At 37.2% G+C, this 21957-nt stretch overlaps 3 protein-coding genes across 8 annotated transcripts in view; 2 read left to right on the forward strand and 1 right to left on the reverse strand.

Annotated features, from left to right (window-relative positions):
• LOC124158638 (NADPH--cytochrome P450 reductase) overlaps positions 1-5428 on the forward strand; it is a 93336-nt gene extending 87908 nt beyond the window's left edge. The window contains exons 10-13 of the mRNA XM_046533828.1: positions 420-780; positions 2052-2158; positions 3269-3390; positions 4598-5428. Of these exons, the coding sequence (XP_046389784.1) occupies positions 420-780; positions 2052-2158; positions 3269-3390; positions 4598-4742 (735 nt within the window). The 3' untranslated portion in view covers positions 4743-5428. The remainder of the gene's footprint in view (positions 1-419; positions 781-2051; positions 2159-3268; positions 3391-4597) is intronic.
• Positions 5429-9417: 3989 nt separating this feature from the next.
• Positions 9418-13656, forward strand: LOC124158640 (uncharacterized protein At4g17910-like). Its single transcript, XM_046533837.1, has one exon. It carries the CDS (start codon positions 9531-9533, stop codon positions 11031-11033), a length of 1503 nt encoding a protein of 500 aa, XP_046389793.1. The 5' UTR covers positions 9418-9530; the 3' UTR covers positions 11034-13656.
• A 458-nt stretch (positions 13657-14114) lies between these two features.
• LOC124158641 (beta-1,4-glucuronyltransferase 1-like) overlaps positions 14115-21957 on the reverse strand; it is a 46488-nt gene continuing 38645 nt past the window's right edge. For 3 of the 6 annotated variants that reach the window (XM_046533841.1, XM_046533844.1, XM_046533838.1), the window contains one exon: positions 18283-18920. In XM_046533841.1, the coding sequence (XP_046389797.1) occupies positions 18618-18920 (303 nt within the window). In that variant the 3' untranslated portion in view covers positions 18283-18617. Of the gene's footprint in view, positions 16281-18282; positions 18921-21957 lie in introns of those variants that run through there. The other 3 variants (XM_046533840.1, XM_046533839.1, XM_046533842.1) reach the window with 3 other exon arrangements.

The following is a 21957-nucleotide window of genomic DNA, read 5'->3' on the forward strand; positions in this document are numbered from 1 at the left end:
TCACTTAATATACGATGAGCCATTAACCATGCGTGATATTAGTGCTGTAAATCATAGACTTTTAAATAAGTCTGGCAGTATGTAAAGTATTTTTTTTAAACATGTCATGTCAAGCACTATGGGGGTAGCTCTTTGTTCTACTTAAAGTTTCAACTTATAATTTCAGTCTTCAATCCGTGATTTGTGAAATACCATATGCTTGTTTTAAGTAAAATTGTTTTCTACCTTAAAAAATTACAGCACTGACCAAGTTTTATTAAAAAAATTAGTGGTAACTCAGTATTTTACGTGTTAAAATGTTTGCTGGTGAAGAAAATATTACTTTTTCATTTAGTAACTTTAATTTACTTCATGAGGTTACCAATGTCATGTTGATGTCTCCAGCAATTGATGTGTAATGCTCTTCTTAATACCACCAGGTCCATCCCAGCTCAATCCATGTGACAGCTGTCCTTGTACAGTACAAAACCCCAACAGGACGTGTGAACAAGGGTGTGGCCACATCGTGGCTTGCTAAGAAGAAGCTAGCTGTCCAGGCCAATGGTGTCCCACTCATGGTAAATGGCACTGATGAAGTTGTAAATGATGCCGGTAGTAAGGTGGAAGAGGCTGTCACCAAGGCAATAGCAAATCCTAATGCCACTGTGCCTATATATGTGAGGAAGTCTCAGTTCCGGCTGCCATCTCGCTCCACAACTCCTGTAATCATGATTGGGCCTGGAACTGGGCTGGCTCCCTTCCGTGGCTTCATTCAAGAAAGGAATTTTGCAAAGGAAGAGGGTGAGTTGCCTTTTGGTTGGTATCTTATTCACAACAAGGAAGTCTCGATGTTGCCGCAAGTAAAGTTTTATCAGGGTCATTTGCCAAATGTCTACATGGCAGCATAATTCTACAGTCTGTTTACATGTTGCGTACGGATGGCGAGAATTCTCGTCATTTTTTTCCCGAACATTCCAGATGGATGACGAAGATTCTCGTCATTTAGGCACGTCAGCCTAAACAATTTTAAAGCGTACAGTACGTATTCGTTAGTACGTTTCCAGTTGTTGTTCGTTATTCGTAATGAATTGATACATCATAACGTTTGATTGGGTAAAGTTATATTCTAAACATTAGCTTTTTAACCATGGTTAAACCAAAAGCATTACACCCTAATAGGCACATATTTCCAATCTCGGCGTTCCTAGGAATTTAAATACCCCGGTAGGTAACGTGTTAAAAAAATCAAAGCTTCAGTAATTTGAAAGCTTTTATATCAGTAAAAAAATGACTGTGCACCAGGCCAAAGCATGCAATAAAAGAAAGCTTGGCCTTAAACGGATGAAATCAAGAATTATTTTTGAAATATTGATGTAATATATTATAATAATATTTTATGCTGGGATTAAAAAAGTAATTTTTTGAATCTCTGACAGTAGGTGTAACATTGGTGAAGTTTAATTTTATTCTCATGTTGTTAAAAAAATTTAATTATTGCATTTGCATGAATATAAGATAAGGTTTTTTTTTATCTCCCAACTTCTGCAGAAGAGGGATTGTCAGGAGTCGAAAGAATCAATTTTGGTTTCAAGTTGACCTTTAGAAGAATGCATGGAGATTGGTAAATTATCTGTACTGAGCATGTGCATGCCATGAGTGAATATGTCTCTCAGTAAATAAAACATTCCTTTTAGCCAGTAATGTTAGTACCTCTGAGAAAATCTCTATTTATTGACTTGAGACTGGACTTAATTTTCATTTAATTAGCACTTTTAGTAAAACTTATCTGGAGTAAGGAGTTCAAGTATTATTTAAGTAAAGTTTTTTTCCAGTCACTTTCATTGTTATAAAACAGTTCTTTTTACCTTTACTGTATAAATTAAAGTTGTATCTTAATTTTTATGTATGATATTTACATCTGCTATAATTTAGAGGAAAATTCTCAGCAATTCAAAAAAGGCTGTAACAATATGGTGGTTGCAATTGTTTTCTATGGGATTGTTTTTAATGTAGCTTAAGATCTTTTTTCAAGCTGTTTTTCAAATTTGACATTATCTTATTCCAATATTTAGGCAAGCCTGTTGGAGAAACAGTGTTATACTTTGGCTGTCGAAAGAAGTCAGAAGATTTTATTTACGAGGATGAACTCAATAAATATGTGGAAAATGGTGTGCTGAAGGTGAGTTTTAGTTTATGTTTTACAATTTATTGTATATGGGGTGTTTTTGTGGTTAATGTGATATCAATTTAATGCTGACTAGCGTGATGCGCCCGCTCCCAGCGGGCTTCCCCCGCTCTTTTCAATGCAGGTTCACAGAGGAATAGGTGCGTTTTTAATTTTAAAATTTAGAAAAAAAGGCAGGGTCTTATGTACAAATTTAATTGGAATGTTCATGTACAAATTGATGTCAGAGGACCTCTTTAAACACAACATTGGAAGTAATTACACTATACTCTAATAATATTTGTTTAGCGTTTTCCTTTATATTTACAAAAATATTTTGAAAAGATTTTACCCTAGAGAATGCTACATAAAGTTGGCCATGAGAGAATACAGGGTCAGGCAGAAATAAGCCAGCTCTTTGCAAAGTCTGACCCTGAGCCTTGTTAATAATCATTGCATAGGAAACCTAAATGGGAAATTGTCTGCAAGTCAAATTTAAAGGCATGGTGGGATCCGAAGGCGTTAAATATTTTTGGGATAAGGACAATATTGCCGGAATCGATTTTTTAAAAAACGATAATTTTTTTTTTTAACCAATTTTAGGAAACAATAGCAATATTTAGGAAGTAAGATATGCCATTCTCTGATAAATTCTGTGCATTTTGGTACCTCATTTGTAGAGTTTGGTTGCGTATAAGTTGAGAAAAAGGTATCTATACAGTAGAAATGATATAGAGGATAGTTGCTTTCATAAAAGTTGGTCACAAGCAGTTTCTAAATTTCCTTAGGAAGATGAAAGGTAGCCCAAAAAAACTTTCAACAACCGTATTTTAGTATTTTATAATTGAAATGTTTAATTACTTTCATGTAATTTTTGTGGGTTTTAATGAATAGAAAAACTTGGCTACAAGTTGACTATCTAAATTAGTGGAAAAGATTATTACCTTACTTCCACATAACTGAAAGTAAACATGAAAACCGTGAGGGTCACACATTTATTTATAATTTTGAAATAAGGGGAGGTTGCCTTTACCATTTCCTGTTAAATGTAGCAATTACACATTCAGGTGAACCCATGAAATTTGTGTCATTCATTTCACTCATGCGCAGCAATTTTATTTTCAGATGCATGTTGCCTTTTCAAGGGATGGGCCAGAGAAAGTTTATGTGACTCATTTACTTCAGAAAAATGCCGATGAAGTTTGGAGGATAATTGGTGAGGGTAATGGCCACCTGTATGTGTGTGGGTGAGTAATTCATGAGTTAAATACAAATACTGTTGATTCATTTTTTTTAAGTACAGGCGGTCCCCGACTTTTGCACACAATGCATTCCTGAAAACGTGTACGAAGGTCGAACCATTGAGTTCCATACTCAATAGGTTTTACGTTCCAAAAGAGCGAAATAGACGTACTAAAACCTTCCTTTTTTGCGCAGATTTTATTTTTTAAAAGTAATTTTTAGTAATAAATTAATAAAATTTCTCACATTATGTAATGTCTCTCAAAAATACACAGAAAATGTTAATAAAAGTTAAAAAAAAAAAAAAAATTGAATTCCATTGCTGGTACCAAGTGATACTTCCTCTCTCTGTTTAAGTGGACATTCCACTTATAATGTCCATTATAAATAGAAGGACATATCAAGAAGCATAACAAAATGCAATTGTTGAACCCTCACTCTTGATACCTTTAAATTTTTACACCAAAATTCTTCAGTGGGCCGTCTTGTCACAGGGTATCTTGGGATCGCATATATTTCGCATGTTATTAAAAAAATTCAAGACATGCGGAATGCGGATGATATTTCATGCAATATCGTTGCTGAATGTATAATTTCATTCATTAATGAAACAGCACTCAAATAGAAAAACACTATTAGAAAGAAGCACTTTTATTTAATAATTTTATTGACAGCTGTGTGAATGCATCTAGACAACTTTTTGAAAAATCTCTCCAATGAAGGCTGAACTAGAGCTTTCTTCTTCTCTTGATTAAGGAGTCTATAGCAAGCAGTGTCTCTCTAAAAAAAATCATATTGATTAAAGTCAACACTGCCCTAGATTGTATAAGTTCGTATTGTCCGCTTATACTTCCATATTAAACAGTTGAATGTTGGGATGTGAAGTAAACATCGTGGGAATTACAAAAAATTACAAAGAACCGTTCAAAAGTCTGAATTTAGCGTATGAATGTCAAGTAAGAGTTGTCAATTTGGAGTGTATGAAAGTTTGAATTGTATGAGGTCGAGGACCGCCTGTAATCGAGATTTACCCTTTCTTCTTGCTCATATTGTTCAGGTGTGTTGTCATTTTTCTTCGTTTACAATATTATTCTGATGACATGAATTTGGATAATGGCCTTTCTTGCCATCACCACTCTTATTAATAAATCTATCTCTGCCACTTGTATTGACAAATCACTCATATTCATAATGATTCTGTTAATATTTCAGAGATGCCAGAAATATGGCTCGTGATGTGCATGATATAGTGTTGAAAATTGTTCAGGAGAAGGGTGGTCTGACGGAGGAACAAGCGCTAGCATATGTTAAGAGGATGGAAGCGCAGAAGAGGTATTCAGCTGATGTATGGAGCTGAGGTTGGCAGCTGGATGTGGAATTGATGGTGAGGGGTGAATCGCAGTGGTGTCGTCGTGTTGGTGCCAGTGGATCCATTTTGTAGAGGGTATATTGTGCTGGACATAAACAGATGTGCTGGGTTGTGAGACTTATGAGTGCTTGTAGTTACTTGTTGAAAATGCACAAAAGCCTCTTCTATCTTCTAAACTTATATGTTTAATTGCTGACAGATTGATTGTGGAAATCTATTTAGAGGACAGATTGGTGCTGGAGAGAGGATGGTGCTCCTACATGTGTGGTGGCTGTCTTCCCTATGTGTTACTGCACATTGAATGATTTTTGTTGAACACCCTTCAACTCAGCCTGCTCCCCTCTACCCCTCCCATATGCAGGAAGTTTTGATGCTTGAGCTGGATTGGGCTATCCACTACGGCGTTTGGGTTCACCTTGTTATATATAATGCATATGTGCGCAATGTATTGTAACTTGCCCACATGCCAAGTATTCTTTAGATAACCAATTATAGAGCAAATTGTTTTTACGAACTTTTTATTGGATTGTTGGTCGTATTTTAATAGTTCTTAAATCTTTGTTAGAATTCTATTTCGGTTTTATCCTATTCTTGTTGGGAGGGACCAAATCAACATGAAATTGTATTTATGAAAATTTTAATTGATAAATACATAAGTGAAAGACTTTGAAAAAGTGATTTATTGTGGTTTCAACCAATGCAGACCCAAGGCATTTCAGTTTTGACTTTCAGAAAAACTGAGAAAAGAAATATGGAGTATTGTTGGCTGTGTATGTAGGGATTCCAGGAGAAGGCTGTTGCATCCTGTGACGTGAAGGAGGCAGTGCATTTTAATGATAATCTAAGATGAATAGGGGTAAATTTAACCATTTCTTCAATTTCAAGGTCAACCCACTTTGTGTTCTTTCTGTAAGAAAAAGACAAACGGAAAATATGTATGTCTGACTCCATTTGCCCAATATATTGCCAAATTTGCTCCTTTGAACAACGATGATGCCCATTAACCTGGATTTACCTGTGTGGGGTGCCCTGGCTACCGCACCCAATATGTCGTTGTATCATTTCTTTAGTAATCACGAGAAAAATCTTTCCTCAGTAGTAGCTAGAAGTTGATATTTTTTGGTTCAGAAACCTCAGGTACACATAGTAAATCACCTTCGTAGCTCAATATTGGGTTATATTCTTGTCATTAAATCTCCCGTGACCAATTTTTCTCCAGACCTCCTTGTTTGTAATTGATTGTAAATTAGATTTTTTGTTTACAATGTAACATGTATTCTTGTATTTTACTTTAATCTACTGGAAAACACCTCGTGTATCCTTCGCCTAACTTCCGCTCCTGGCTTTACTCGCACTGGGAGTCTTTAACATCCCAGTTTTCTCTTAACTATAGGGGAGAGAGGGCCACATTGAGAGAAAATTCATTTTATCATTTTTCATATTTTTTCCAATGGATATAATGTTTTACTCTCTTGTCAGCTGATAACTTCATTATTTTCTACACTGTCTTCTCTGTTTTCGATGATATAATGTAAATTTGAATTGCTCTTAAGTTATTTTACAAACTCTTGATGGAATGGTAATTAACACTACAATAGTTTATTTTAATTGTGATTTGTTGAAAATTTTACTTATAGAGGAAGTTTATTTTACAAATAATCCCCTTTTACATTTAAAGTACTAGTGATAAAGTTATAATACTTAAGTTCAAAGTCATCGATTATAAAAGGAATTGAAAACCTTTACCCCTTGGTGAATGTTTTGGCAAAATCATTATGTCAAAAAGTTTAATCATTGAAACATCTTAGATAAGAGGAAAACAAAAATAACTCATTTTTTCTATTATGTTCATCATTTTTTTTTAATACAGCAGTAATGTTAGCCGGAGTAATAGCTTTTTCGTAAGCAATTCCAACAATGAGCAACTTGATAAATGGTTATGTATTAGTATGCCTGAATGATGCAAATGTCACCTTTAAGAAACTAATCAATTTTTGCAAATTCCCTGGTTGGAAAATATTATTTACTTACATCTTCAATAGATCTGGTCAACACTAAGAATTTTTTGTAGTTTAGCAATGATTTTTTTATCTATTAGCTTTTATTTTTAAGTTTTGAATTTTAAATACAGTGAAATTCCATGGGCCACATTGAGACACCTTATATCTATCTCATTGCGGCTCAATGTGCAGCCCTAGATTGTTTCCACCATGCAACTTGTTTCAAGCATCAATGCAGTAATTCCGATGATTTTGCGTCTCATTATGTTTTTTTAATAAAGAACGCGGAAAAAATTGTGTAAGAGTGAAAATCATGCACGGATAATCCGCAACCCGGATGCTGGATAATCATGAGTCTGCTGTATGAATATATTGAAATGCCACATTTGAAACACTTTAATGCTTTTCTTTGAAAAATCAAAATACATACCTATCTTAACTGAGTACCTAGTAATTGACAATGAAAAACAGCAGTATTTTTACTTTTTCACTATAAAAACAATGAAAGTAGTACATCAATCTGCAGTAGAGTGATGGCAGCCGTATACAAAATGGAAGCATGGTTAATAATGAGTTTTATGCTATTCCCAAAAGATAGTAGCACCTGTTACACAATCTCATAGTTATGCTCACTATCTCAAAGTAGCCCTTGTGTCATTGTGGCCCACTCTCCCCTATACTCTTTGGAATGGGCTTCGTGCCCCCAACTTTCCATTACAATGACAGAAGAATCAGGAATTCCAAAGGTGGCAATGTACAATCCATAATTATTTTAAAATAATTTATTGAAATTTCATTTTAATAATTATTCAGTAAAATGCTATTTTTTCTTATAATAAATACTAATTACAACAGTACATTTACAAATATTAGTTGGTTTTTCGAAAATGTTGATTGCATGGAAAATACTCTTAAAAATGTGGGTACTATGGTACTCCTGCTACAATTAGTTGGAAAAACAATTTTTTTAATTCTTTGTAGCATATTTTTTTGTTAAAGGATTAGTTGAAGCTGGCACAAGAAGAAATTAGGATAATTTTTGATTGAGCATATAGCAATTTTTTCTATTTTTGATGAAATGGATACCCTGCCATTAGTACAAGATTCAAGGTAAATTATTATGTACTTAAGGAGTTTGTAGTGTGTCATGCATTGACCCGACAAGTAAAAAGTGTCCTTTCAGGTGAAGTATACAGGAGGAGTGATGTTTCGTATGAATGTGAAGGAGTGAATCGGTACCTAGGTACCCAATATGTGAATGTTGAAGAGGCATATTGCCAGCACACAGTAAATTTGTTGCATGGGATTGTGAAATTGTGGGGAAAATTTTGCAGAAGAGGAGCTGGAAGGATTAACCTTCAAGCAATTATAGTGACCATACATGCACAGAAAAACAGCTGCATTTGAAAAGCATATGAATGAAATTTGGTTGTGAAGGGTGACCGTTGGGGATTTAAATCTGATGGCTGAAGGTAAGCAATGAAGTGAGAGTTGATGATCTCAAATTTTGTCGTAGCCATTAATATAGACATAGATAGTAAGGGGATAAAAGATCATAAACTCAAATTTAGGTCACTATCACTGGTGTTAAAGATGTAGGGGAGTAAGGACTATAACAAAACACACATGAATTATTTTTTTCGTGTTCATGAATGAAGTTGGTATAATAGATTTTCTTGTGTTCCCTTGATGCAATGTAGTGGCAAAGTTGAGACATTTGAGGTGAATTAATGGAACTTGAGAGGCCTACATAGGGTGAAATTATAGTATCTTTAATGAATAGAGTGGTATGAAACTTAACTGGAACACAATTTCATTTGTGAAAATTTGCTTGCTCAAATGATATATTTCATGACCAGAAGCTCTGTGATTAATAAATTTTAAGCTGTAAAACTATTACTTATGTAAGGTATGAAGTTTCCTACTTCATTTAATAATTAATTGGGAATCGTTAATGCAACTCATGATTGGACATATAGCAAATTGTTACATTTATAGTTCATAATATAAGCACTTCTATCCTTCTATGCAAGACCTTGCTGAGCCATGGTTTGTTTTAAATTTCTTTTTAGCGATAAAAATTTAGCCTTAACACCGCATCTGTGAAGTCGCACAAGAAGCTATTGAAGAATGAAGATGTTCTGTACCCAAAATTTTTTATGATGCCATTAAAAATAACATAAGGAATTGTTGAAGATATTCGTAAAGAACACACTTGGAGCTGGGAAAGAGTTATAAATAGCTGTAAGGAGATGACCATCAATAAAAACCTTTGTTTTTTCATTGCTACGTCACCATGGAAGAAGGTCACTACGTAAATACAATAAAACAAGACAGAAAAAAATAAGTAGGTAGTAAATGAAAGCCAATAAAACATTCTCTGCTGGGACTGATGCGTATAATAATGTTTCCATTGGTCGTTCTGTTAATTAGCATCAAAGAATGCTTTTACATCAATTGTGAAGAGCATTATATGCCTCTACATGGATAATGACTTTCGAAGGTTTTCCTCGTGTATACACAGCAACGTGTTGGCAATTCATATTTCCCTTTCCGAAATCTACCATCAAAAATAAGTATGTGATAACAATTTGCTTTTAAAATGGGAGCCCATGCGAGCTCTTTTCCGATTTTCGTTTTTCTACTGTTTCAACAGTTATTTATTTGTAGAACAGAGGGCGTTTTATCGAAAGATAAAATAACTCAAAATGGTTGGCGGTGTGTTGAGATATCAAGGTCAAAACTCATTTGTGTGTGATTTACTGGATTATTGGTGATGGCAGCGTCAGAAGAATCAATTGGCAGCTATAAGGAACTTCAGGAGCAATTTGTGCTCAATCATAATGGAACTACTTTGTTGGAATCTGCCGTGTTCTTATCCACTCCCCCGTCGGCATTGCTTTTCTGGTCAGTGGCTTTACCAATGGTTCGTTGCCTGTTTACCAAAAGATATCCTAAAACTGTAGTATTTCTCTCGGAGTTCATCATTTTAGTGATTCCTGTGATATTAACTTGCACTATATTTGCTGATAATATTCTTGTTGTTTCAACGACACTTTTGGGGTTTTGGCTGTTATTCCTGACTATAGGCTTGCGTATTAATTTTGCGAAAAACGGCTTAAGGTCATGTTTGGACACTGTCATCTATGGCGGTCAGCGACCTTTCATTACTCTGTTCAGATCTTATACGAATATCATCACCTGCTTATGTATTTTGGCGGTTGACTTTCGTGTGTTCCCACGGAAATTCGCGAAGACTGAATTTGGAGGCTATGGCTTAATGGACACGGGTACAGGACTTTTCGTTGTGGCCAACGCTCTTGTGTCGTACAATCCAAGAGACCCCAAAGGTACTTACGGACTGTTAAAGATTGTCAAATCCTCATCACCTCTACTCTTGCTCGGCATTGCACGATATGTAGTCGTGAGTGCGCTGAACTACCAGACACACGTCTCTGAGTACGGTAGTCATTGGAACTTCTTTTTCACCCTCGCCTTGACCCGAGCACTGGATGCAGTCCTGGCATCAGTCTTCGGGAACAGCAGTTGCTTGAGCATCGGCGTACAATTCGCGTTCCTTGCCGTTGTCCATGAAGTTGCACTTTCGGCATTTGGCCTTCGGCAGTGGGTTTTCTCTGACCAAACCGATCGCGACAGCTGGGTTTCTGCCAATCGAGAGGGACTGGTTTCCCTGGTCGGGTACGTGGCCCTGCACCGTGCCGCGATGATAATTGCCCGCCGCATCGTTGGTGTCCCCCGGCGCACCCTCCGACACTGGCTGCGCCTCTGGCTGGAATTGGCGTCGGCCTCCCTGGTCGCCTGGTCCCTCACGCCCCTCATTTACAGGACAACGGGTGTGAGCCGCCGTCTGACTGACGTGGGCTACATTTGTTGGATGCTGGCGTGCGCATTGATCAGTCTCACATTTTTCCTCGGTGTCGAACTGACCGTGTTAGTCGTGCATCATCTTCGCCGTGATGCCCTGCCGCTGCAGGAGAAGGCAGCGGAGCAGACTGCTGCTGTTGTGCCGGAGCTGGTAGAAGCGGTGAACTACAATGGACTGGCGTACTTCCTAGTCGCGAACCTAATGACAGGCCTAGTGAACCTTTCTGTGCGCACGTTATACGTTGAATCAGGCCTTAGTATTGCGATTCTTACATTGTACATGCTTGCTTTGTGTGCATTAGTATGCGTTTTGCATAAAAAGCAAATAAAAATCAAAGTATTTTACCTTTGTGTTTCTAATATTCCCGAAATAAATTCTTCAAAGAAATGGTAACAAATGATGAAATGCGGTGAGCTCTTGAAATAGTTAATCATGTTTAAAGGAACAAGTTCAGTAGCGGTTAACTGGAGAAACTTAGTGGTTCAGGGGAAAATCAATCCAATAACTTTTACTAAACCCAGCTTAGAAACATATGTGCATGTTGGTACAAAAGTAATTAAAAGAAAAATCACTGTCAGCATTTCATTGCAACAATAGACACTCTCTCTGATGCATGGCCATTCCATGTTTTTTACTCCTAGCCATGACACAGGTGGGTCCACCACATCAAATATTTTTTAACATTAGAATATTTCACACTTCAATGTAGATATCCAGCTATGTTACATTTTTCTTACTAACTAGTTTTCTTATATAGCTACCTTCACCACTCCTACCCCTCAAATCGAAATTGCAATTATTTTTCTGGTTTGCTTTCACTCACTCACCATGGTCTCTGTTGTACCTGAAAAGAGACTATGCCTCCTCAAATCTTTGCATCCCTACAAAGCCACCGAAGGCGGACGGCCTTGGCTCACTCTTTCTATTCTGAACCTCTGATACTCTCACATATCCCTCTGTAAATTATTCAATCAATTCTTTTCAGTGGGATTATATTCTTCAGCCTTGAAAACAACACTTATTACCCCCATTTTAAAATCTGGCATAAAATATGATGTAAGTAACAATCGTCCTCTATCTATTCTTCCTATTTCTTCCTATTCAAAGGTTACTTAAGGCCACCTATTATCATTTAATGTCACTTACATCTCACCCTAGCAGCAAAGCTTTCTCTAGCTAGCTCCTGTTCTATGAACCTTTATGTTCTGCATCAGTATATCACTGCTGTATTTTAAGCCTCTTCTCAGCGGGATGTTGCTGCATTGACTTTGTGAAAGCCTCCAACTCCGTAAACCACATGCTCCTAATTCACAAACTGTCTCATCGATATAGTGATCACGGTTCTTTCTTATCAATCCTTCTGAACTTCTGCACTGATGGGACTCAGTGCGTTGTTCTTGATGGGGCATCTTCTCAAAGCATCCCCATCTTTCAGGTGTCCCCCAAGACAGTATTCTCAGACCTCTTCTCTTTTCCCTCTTCATTTATGACATAACCTACCGTGTGCTTTCCAAATCCTGTGAAATTCTCCTCTTTGTAGATGACTGCAAAGTATTCAAAAGAGTTGAGAATACTTCTGAATGTCAGTCATTGCTGTCTTTCCTTCATTCCCTTGAGGCTTAGTGCCTTCAGGGGCATTTTAAAATTAATACTAATCAAAATTCATGATATTTTCCTTAAAATGGACCGTCACTCTTAAGAAATACACTATATTCAAAGAAATTGTTCTGGTAGTTTCCACCATCAATGACTTGGGTATTAATTCATATTTTATTTTGTGAGGATCACTTATCGAGACAGAAAAGTATTTGAACTTGTTGAGACAACATTCACATGTATAATCAAGAGATTCAGATGCAAAAGAAAAACTTTTTGCCATGCGGGATATTATCATGGCTTCCTTGAAACATAGGTTGTGCATAAAATTCTGTGAAACATGATTTTCAATAAAAAACAATAAATCACATGCAAGAGAGTAGTCATTGATATGAGAGGGAAAATAACTTATGAATACAACCTCTTGTAAATATGGCTGGGAGGGATGAATTTTACTTAAAGTTACTCTGTAGGAAGCACAGATGCATAGTTTGAAGATGACAAATGAGGTATTCACAAGGAGAGGTTAGAGTCTAGAATTGCCATTTCTTGGATATTAGGGTTATATATATTTGGATTTAAAATGTTCACCGTGTTTATTATAAATCTTAATATTTTTTTGCTGTGAAGATGAGGTGTTACATTATTTTTCCCATTGTACATAATTTAAGCACATGGAGTAAAATTAAAAGGTATACATCTTTTTTAAATGAAAATTTTAGCTTCTCTTTAGGTATATACTGAAAAATATTGCCATAATAGAGTGATCAACGTAAAGTTCAGATTAGGTACTTCTCATCTGTTACACATGTAGCAAATGAGCATTGTGTCTACCATCCGCTTTCTTTCATTCAAATTGTAAAGATAATGCAAGTAGACTACTGGTATATGGGATGCCTGACTCTAAATGAAATGGTTTACTGCCTCTCAGCTTATATTTTCAATCACAGTAACTCTATTTTCAGCTTTAGCCCTTTCCTTTATGGTATCCACATTTAAGACTCTTGTTAATCCCCAGTGTCAAAGGTGCCAAAATTTTTTTAAACCCTTTCCCTACAAATGACGAAAACATTCGGCAGGACGTTTCTTGAACGGGAGATGAAAGCCACAAATTTTCATCAGAGATTTTTCTATGCAAGCGATTGAATGCCAAAAATATACATTTCCTTGCTCTCTCCCTTTTATGACGGTCACGAATTCACGAAGTCTTAGTTTCGGGACCCAACAAAGCGGGACTTAGAACGTACCGTCGAAATCTGGGAGCAGGTTCTCGGACCCCCCTCATCTTATATTTCCCCTCTTTGTGTTAAGGGATGGCGGTCATTCAATTGTTCATTCAGTAAGTTTTCGAAATAAGTATTTGTTCCTTTATCAAAAGATATAAACTAAGAATTTAATTCTTTGTCTTTTGAGCAAGGTTCACAATTTTTAAATGAAATTCTACAATAAATTCTAACTTATATCGCGATTTCAGTGTAAACATCAACATGGAAATTGTTTCTGCATTAATTGTGCTAATATTGATGGTAGAGTTTCGTGCAAAATTTGACAATTCTTAGAATAAAACGAGGAATTCAATTCAAAGTCTGCAATTTACGTGCAAGCAACAATTATCCATAGAGCTAATTCATATAAACGAAGCATGATTGACCGCGAACCAATGCCGCTGGTAAGGTTATAAACCACGAAAGGAGGGAGCCCAACTACCCTTGGAATCCAAGATAATGCGGAGTCCCCGCTAGGAAGGATCGAAAAAGGTTGGTGCTGAGAGCGTGTGATAATCAGCGAGACCCTTCTTAACGAATGCCCTGCAAAAATGCTCCGTATGGAGGGCACGGAAGAGTCTCTTGGGACTCAGTACAGCAGTCACGCTAAGGCAGGAACTCCACCGTCTCGAAAGGGTTAATGTCCCCATTTCAATTTCTTCCTACTCATCTTACCCAGCAGGACCTTCATCTCCTCTCAACTCGAGAAGTATTCCGCAGCATCGCCATCTTTTTGAGTTGTTTAACTGATTTGCATCGGATCACCCGCTCAGGTCAGCTCCAGGTACTTTTTTTCTAAAAACAGGGTACCACCCTCTCCTACCCATCCCATAAAAGAACCTATATTTGATAGAATGAAAAAATTCAGCATACCATATTATGTGCACCTTAATCAAATTTCCCCACCCAAAGCTCCATTTCACACGTACCTAGACTTACATTATTTACCATTATATTTGAATGCTGATTAAGGATGATATTTGACTCCCTTAGTAAAGATCCCACTTCTAGGCACCAGGTAGCCAAGAATAAAGGACGAACAGTCAAACGGTTGGATGGAGTTTATTACCTGTACTTGGTGACATCTTTTTCATGATTGGCACATCCCCACAATCAACGCGATGTCTTGGCATGCCCCTCGTGACTTTGTTTGAAGCTCCCAAAAGCTCATAATGTTGTCAGTACATCACCTGTTTCACCGGCTGACTCAATATGTGAAGGTGAGTTAGAGGGACAGACTTGCAAGTGAAAAGGGAGGAAGTGGGTGGAGGAAGGAATACTCAACTCAGGCATATGTGCATCTCAGAGATAAGAATGGGAAGGTACAAGGAAAAAAAGCAAACACAAAATTGAAGGCTGGTCTGCAATCTTATGGTAAGCAGTCAGTTTCTTTGAGGTGTTGCCTAAATTTTTTATCTTTTAATGTAATGTTTACATAAGTGACTAGTTTTCCCACTTCTTTCATACAGTGAATATTAATGCCGGGATAGAATTTTCAGCCAATAAATGGGGTTGTTTCAGTTATACATCAAGTTAAATTTAATAACAAATTTGAGTAAATGATTGGAATTCATTGTGTTGACGATTTTCAACACAGCAGATTCCAGTGAAGCTGGTATTGATGCAATGCACCATCATTAGTGAGGTCTCCAGATCACCTGATAATGATTTAGGAGATTGAAAGTGGTACACTTTTTTCAGACAGGGAAAAGTTGCTGGTAGCCCAGATTTTCAGCTATGTGAATCATAAAAATTGTTATTAAAACCCCTGTATGGGAAAGAAAAGAAAAATCACTTGGTAAGTCCCACACTGATAAGTTTGTTCTATATTTATAACAATAGGTTTGACCCTGATTTGTCATTACCAAGGTATAATGGGTGTGGAATTTAGTGAATTTTCTTTTCCAATTTTGTAGTTCCAGAAACTAAAGCTGTAAATGTTAAACAGTTTTCAATTTGCATATTATTCTCTCCTTTTTTATTGAGATGAGGACTTGCAGTATTGCCGAGGTCATATTTGTAGTGAAAATCCTATGGAGGCAACTAGCACCACATTGCCACATTTCCATCTTATTTTTGCAGTAAATGAGCTGATAAAAGTAATTTTACCTCTCAGTTCTGTAGAATACTTTCACATGCTCCTCCATTCGGTATCAACATTACATTAATTGTAATTGGTGTAATGTGAGCTGTCAATAGAAAATTCTATTGAGAATCACAACCACATGATACTTTTCTGCTCTTAACTAACCATTTTGAAGGAATGAGCAGTGAATAAATCTCATTTGGGGTCATACACCATGAAAAAACATTCAGAGTATAAATAAAATACTGGGAGGTATGGTGTTAGTAATACCATTGAAAACATGATGTGTGCTATTGGAAAGAAACCAATTTTAACCTTACAATGATGGCTGTAGATGGGGAGAAATGGCTTATATGATTCTATTTTCCAAGGTTTCAGACTGTGCACTTATTTCCTTCTACATATGGTCTACTTATGCCTTGGTAATTTCATTACTTGTCTATACTGTATCACACAGTTTTTAAACCATGGTATTCATAGTAGATACTGACTGATACTGGTATACATAGTAGATCATTCTGACACTAGCTTTCACCATCAACACCCTGAGGATTAGGCATATTATGATGTGCCACTACTGTCCACTATAGAACTTTTTGTTTTGTTCTCTTCATCCACTCTATTCTTCTTTGTATGATTAAGAGCGGGTGGCTGTAGGACTCTTCTCTCCCGTGCGATTGTTATAGTTGCTAGCTGTGGTGATAAAAGTATTTTTTATTATAAATGATGATTTCTTAAATGTTTCTTTGCACTATTTTTGTAACAGCTGGAGAAATTAAATATCTAGTCAAATTTTTACTTATTGAAATTAATCAAGATTGAAAGTTACAAAAAGACTATTTCACCTTCCGTCTATAGTGTGAGTGCAAATACAAGCAAGATATAATGTAGTATGTATATCTGAAATTGGAAGTTAAGCCCACCACAAATGAAATGTAGTGTATTTGACATTCAGTGAAGAAAATGAGGTTGGTGTCAATGCATCATGACTCACCTCATAATGCTCCAAGTTTTACTAGCAGCTAGTGTTCTCAGATTGTATTAAATTGTCCAATTAGTTTTTTGTTCATTTCCATTTCTATAGGAAATTCATTTTTATTTCCTTTACAAGGTTATATGCTGAAATATTCTGAGAGGAAACTGAGGGTCTGCTTGGAGGAGGGAATACATCTTGGGGTTTCATTTGGAAGTTGTACCCCTATAACTATCTATCATCAGTTTTGGGTAGATTGTAACCCCTAGAACTACACGTGCAATGGATTTTCTTGTAGAGGATTTATTATTATTCTAGTCCAACTAAACTGAGTGGGTGTTTGTGTTAATTAATATCATATCAGAGATATTTTAGTATTTCAATTTCTCTTGGTGGACTTAAGCAATTAGTCACGTTAATTTTAAATGGAGTCATACTATCATGAAGAGGAATAATTTGTCTGTTTGAGATTACCCTGTGTGATAGTGTTGACCAATGTGGTAGAAACTCTGCTGGTAGCACCGCTGCTGACTTTGAATCCACGTGGAGAGCAATGTGGATTTTTATCTATTTATTGGAAGTTAAAGGGAATAACTGAGTAAAATTAAATGACTTAATGGCAGCAATTATATTATGGGTTATATTTCAGGGTGGCCTCTTCTCGGAAAAGTTTGGGAAAGGTATTGATTCCATTATGTCTGAAAATTCATAAAATGTTCATAGACTACAGTAATCATGTTTATCCTCGGCGAAGATGAATATTTTACTTATTATTTGCATATTAATGCTTTCACGTAGGTTTTTAACCCTTGAAAATTTTGTGAAAGCATCATAACATGTCATGTAGTTTAGTAAATGCAGTTTTAAGTGGAACCTGTAATATCTCTTTCATTAATGTTAGTCCAGTTACTGGCTATGACAGTTATCCATCACTGTAGGGGTAGTATGGTAGCTTGGTGGGTATAGCGTCAGGCTAACGATTGAAGGGTCCCGAGTTTAAATCTCAGTATGAAAAATGAAAAAGAAGAAACTTTGTGCTTCTTCTTCTTTTTCATTTTTCGTAATGAATCACTTTCACAAAGTCACGCCTCAAACCATCAATTTAAATCTCAGGTAAATCCTCTAAACACCCTCAACAAAAATTGGCATTGTGGTCCAGGGTGAAGATCTACCCCTCCTTCCTTGAATCTGTGAAAATCACACACCAAATGCTCAGTGAGGGGTGAGCTCTACCCTCAACTAGCCAACCCTAAGACCCATTCACAGCTACTTAATGTAACTTGAATTCATATCACTCAGACTATTTGCTTAAATATTCCACCTATTGCAGGTCAGACCGTTTATTGATCGTGAAATCGATTTGAAAGACCTTTTGATAGTCCACGTGACTCGTAGGTATTTATCTTTTCCTTGTTAGTGGTTCCTTTCAAGAGAAATTAATCTTATTCAAATGGTGACTGTTCCAAGTCAAGGTACGTCGCTGTAAGTTTTAGTAATCAATTGATGCTCTTCTTAAGTGTTCAACTCAAAAAAATGTTCACAAGTTAAGTCAAGTTGATGTGAATTGGGTCTTAGGGTCAGTGGCGTAGAAGCCAAGGGGGGGGGGGGTTACCAGGTTACAACCCCCCGCCCTCCTTGAGCCTTTGCAAGAGGCGCCAAAAACGAGTAAGACGACCTCAATCAATAAAAAAATACTTTATTTTCATAAATATCGTACAGAATTACTGTTTTTGAGTCCTAAATATCACGTTTCCAATATCAAAAATCCCCGGACCGGAATATCCTAGGTTTTTTTTCATACACCCTGGAAGTGCCCCGAAATCTGCGTTAACACCCCCCCCCCCCCCAATTCAAAATCCTGGCTACGCTACTGCTTAGGGTTGAATAAAGGGTGAATGACCCATACCTCTGTTTAGGTATCTTTACGTATAGGATTTAAGAGACCAACGGCTCCTTGCCGTCTCTTGGACTCATCGGGTAAGAACGCTCGATTTTCCTCCGTATCCTGCGGGAGAACTTTCTAATCGGTGGAGAATCAACTAAGTCCGTTTACCTACTTAAGTGGTCACGCTTGTTTTCTGTCCATTCGCCTTCTTGGTAGTCACCCGTGGCTCCATCCTCCGCTGTACGACCACATTCCGCTTGCTTTGGTCTCCCGCCATCCTCTGGATCAGGTTTTCGGGATCGGCGTCGTACTGTGCCGCCTTCTCAAGCAACCACTTCTTGAAGAATTGATAGTTTCTTTGGACCTGTTTCGTCCGCCACTTCGGTCTCTGCTTAAATTCCTGGAATCCCCAGTGGACCAGGAACGCATTGTCCAAGACTTCAAAGGTGTATCCTCGTAGAACCATTTCGTAAGCCTGTGGAGGTAATTTAAATAGAATGCTATAGGGTAGTTTCCTTCATCAAAGAAAACGAAAGGCATTGATAGCGATTCGTTACCCACCATTAGTGTATTCATAATATACAAATTATTTGGTTTTAGAATTCCCAGTTTAGACGAGTGGCAATGGTCAATTTTATCCTCATTTGAAAAAGGCCAGATTGGCGCCCATGCGATGCCACTCCACGTGACGTCACAGGGACCTAGTTTCTATACGAGTAGATAGGAGTCATCGTCTGAGGTTACCAATGCATGCATGAGACACAGAGCTCAGGGAAACGTCTCTTAATTATCACCTATTAAAACTGCCTATGGTTGGAAAATTTCCTTCGTTTGATAAGGTATTAATAATCCTTATTTAATCCTTATGGGTCCAAATACCAGTTAAAGCTTTTGAAGACACCGAAATAAAATCATCGAGATGGCTCAGGGAAAGTAACTAACCCCCTATCCCGAATGTGTGAATTACAACCGCCTATGCGCTCCTATGACTGAGTTGGTTGAGCTACACCTCCACCTATCCAAATGAACACACGGGTTGAATGGCTGTGTTAATGAGTTCCTTTAGTGAAGCTTTTATGTATGTTTCCTTTTAGTCATCTGCGTGGAGGAGATGAAATATTTCTATCTCCTGGAAAGCTGCAAGTAACAATCGATGAAAGGAACAAGAAAGGAATACTCTGTTGCTCAGGTGAAGATAGCGTTACAGGGATAGAAAATTCCAATGATAACTGTGAAAGCAAGCATTGCCAGTAAAGAAACGACTCTTAACAAGCTATATTTGAAGAATATTTCTTTCTTACGGTGAAGCATAGACGATTACTGCAGTGGGAAAGTAAAATGTGATGAAATAGAATTCAAATTTGATGCAACCAATGTATTTTAAAAATGAAATGCACCAACGGAATGAGTAATGGAAATGTCCCGAGAAGAGTAATAGAAAAGAGGAGTCTTCTGAAAATCCAGACTCAACGGACGACTTAATCATCCATATAATGGACATGATACGTGCTGTCTGTTTGAGAAAATCGTCCACATGCAAATGGATAGGAAGATGAAGTGATTTCAGATGTAAAGTAAAATGTAATAAATGAAATTCCGTCACCGCGAAAAAATAACTGATCGGAGAATGGAGTGGAGAGCTTTTTCTGTTCAGTCCTAGAATTGTTAACCAATGATGATGGTAGGTATTCATGTGGCTTTTTTTAAATTTTTGATGTTCACTTTGGTATACCTTTCAATTCTGTCTGAGCATGGAGAACACCTACCGACCGCTTCCTTTCCTTATAAATTATACCTTGCAGTTAACGGGCTTAAGTAATATCTGATTCTGCAGGAGTAACCAGAAATGAGTCTCTGCGCAGGTTTGTTGTTATCAATGCGTATTTTCAACTCTTCTTTATGAGTCAGCATCGTTTTGATGCCATAACAAATTTATATCTTTTACTTTTGGTTTTCATTCCCAGAGAAATCCTTTGTGTTTTCGCCGCGTTAATATCTCCTTCGTGATCCGTACTCTAGATATTCATGAAAATACCTACCTTTTCTTAATTCTCTGCTATTTAGTATTCTAATTTTTACTCATTTAAAGACCCTGCAGGTAAAACAAACTACTGTAAAATTTTTGAATAATGCCAGATTATTGTCAAAATTCGAGTCGTGGAGAAATTTATGAAGTCCTTTTAAGTCCTATTATCATCAAAATGCCACCATTGTGTTGATGGAAAATAGATTTGACCAACTCCGACCGACTCCGGTTTTAACTGATAGGTATACTCATTTTTAACCATATGAACTGTAACCTGGATCGGTGATAAAAAAATCCCGTGAGATATAATCATCGGCATTAATGTATTCTAAATGGAGCTCCGTAAAGTTTGTCATCTTGTTATATTAATAACTTCGTTCATCTCAACGGACGGCGAAGAATGGTTATAAAGTTTACGCAAGCGCATTAAAAAATCGTATGTGGTATCTTTCTTGCGTCTCTACTATGCGCTGAAAGCTTAAGTAGCTTAAGGAGCTTTTCGTATTTTCGCGCTCCATATGTATGTGAGTGAAAGAAAGACCTAGTATCGCACGTAACGACGACAAGACAAAGGTATTTGGGATTCGAGTAGGTGGATTAAGGTAATTCTACACCAAGGAAGGGAGTAATAATTTCAGCATTTTATGGAAGGATAAATGGTGAGTAGATCCACCTTCGAGCCAGGAGTATAATGAAAACCCAGAGTTGCTCGTGATTAATAATTTTACGGGCATTTTCTCCTTGCTACAGTAAATCCCAGTGGCTCTGCAACGTGCGATGATTTCTCGACCTCAATCCATACCGTTGAACTAAGAACTAAGGATTTCCTGCTGGGACACTGGTGGTCGGAGATGAGGGAGTTTATGGAATGGCTTCGTCAACGAAAACTCTGGGATTGAAATTTCTGTATAAAAGCCGTTTTACACGAGGTACGTCATTATGCAATCTGATGTATGTACGAAGGCGCTGTCAAATTGCGTCGTGTAAAGCGGTGAATTGCTTGATCACATGAGAAATGGCAATATAGCCCCTGCTCTAATTCCGAGCTCGCATTCTCGCAATTTCAAAAATGTTTTCAGCGCTAACCTACGCAATGACATGCCCCGAGTAAATTGGCCTTAAGGAATGCGAGCATCTCAATCGCGGTTGTCTTGCCTTCTTTCCTCCTGAATTCAAAAGAAAGAGACTGCCTATATTGGATCGAGGGGAGCATGGTGGTCCAGTGGGTAGAGCTTTGAGTCTCTCATCGGAGGGTCCGGGGTTCCAATCCCGGGCCGAGCCTTCGGACACTACTAGAAAAAAAATCCCGAATTGCCAGGTAAGAATTGGAGGGAAAGGAGGAGACCCAACTGCCCTCACTGTATTGTTTACACGCTTGTGGCTTAGAATGGAATAAACTGTCTCATCTCCTATATAAAAAGTCACATTGAATTAAGTACTGAGAGTGAGTGAATTAAGAGCGAACTGAGCGTAATTACATATTTGC

Source organism: Ischnura elegans, chromosome 5 (genome assembly GCF_921293095.1).
Source record: "Ischnura elegans chromosome 5, ioIscEleg1.1, whole genome shotgun sequence".
In the NCBI taxonomy this organism is placed as follows: domain Eukaryota; kingdom Metazoa; phylum Arthropoda; class Insecta; order Odonata; family Coenagrionidae; genus Ischnura; species Ischnura elegans.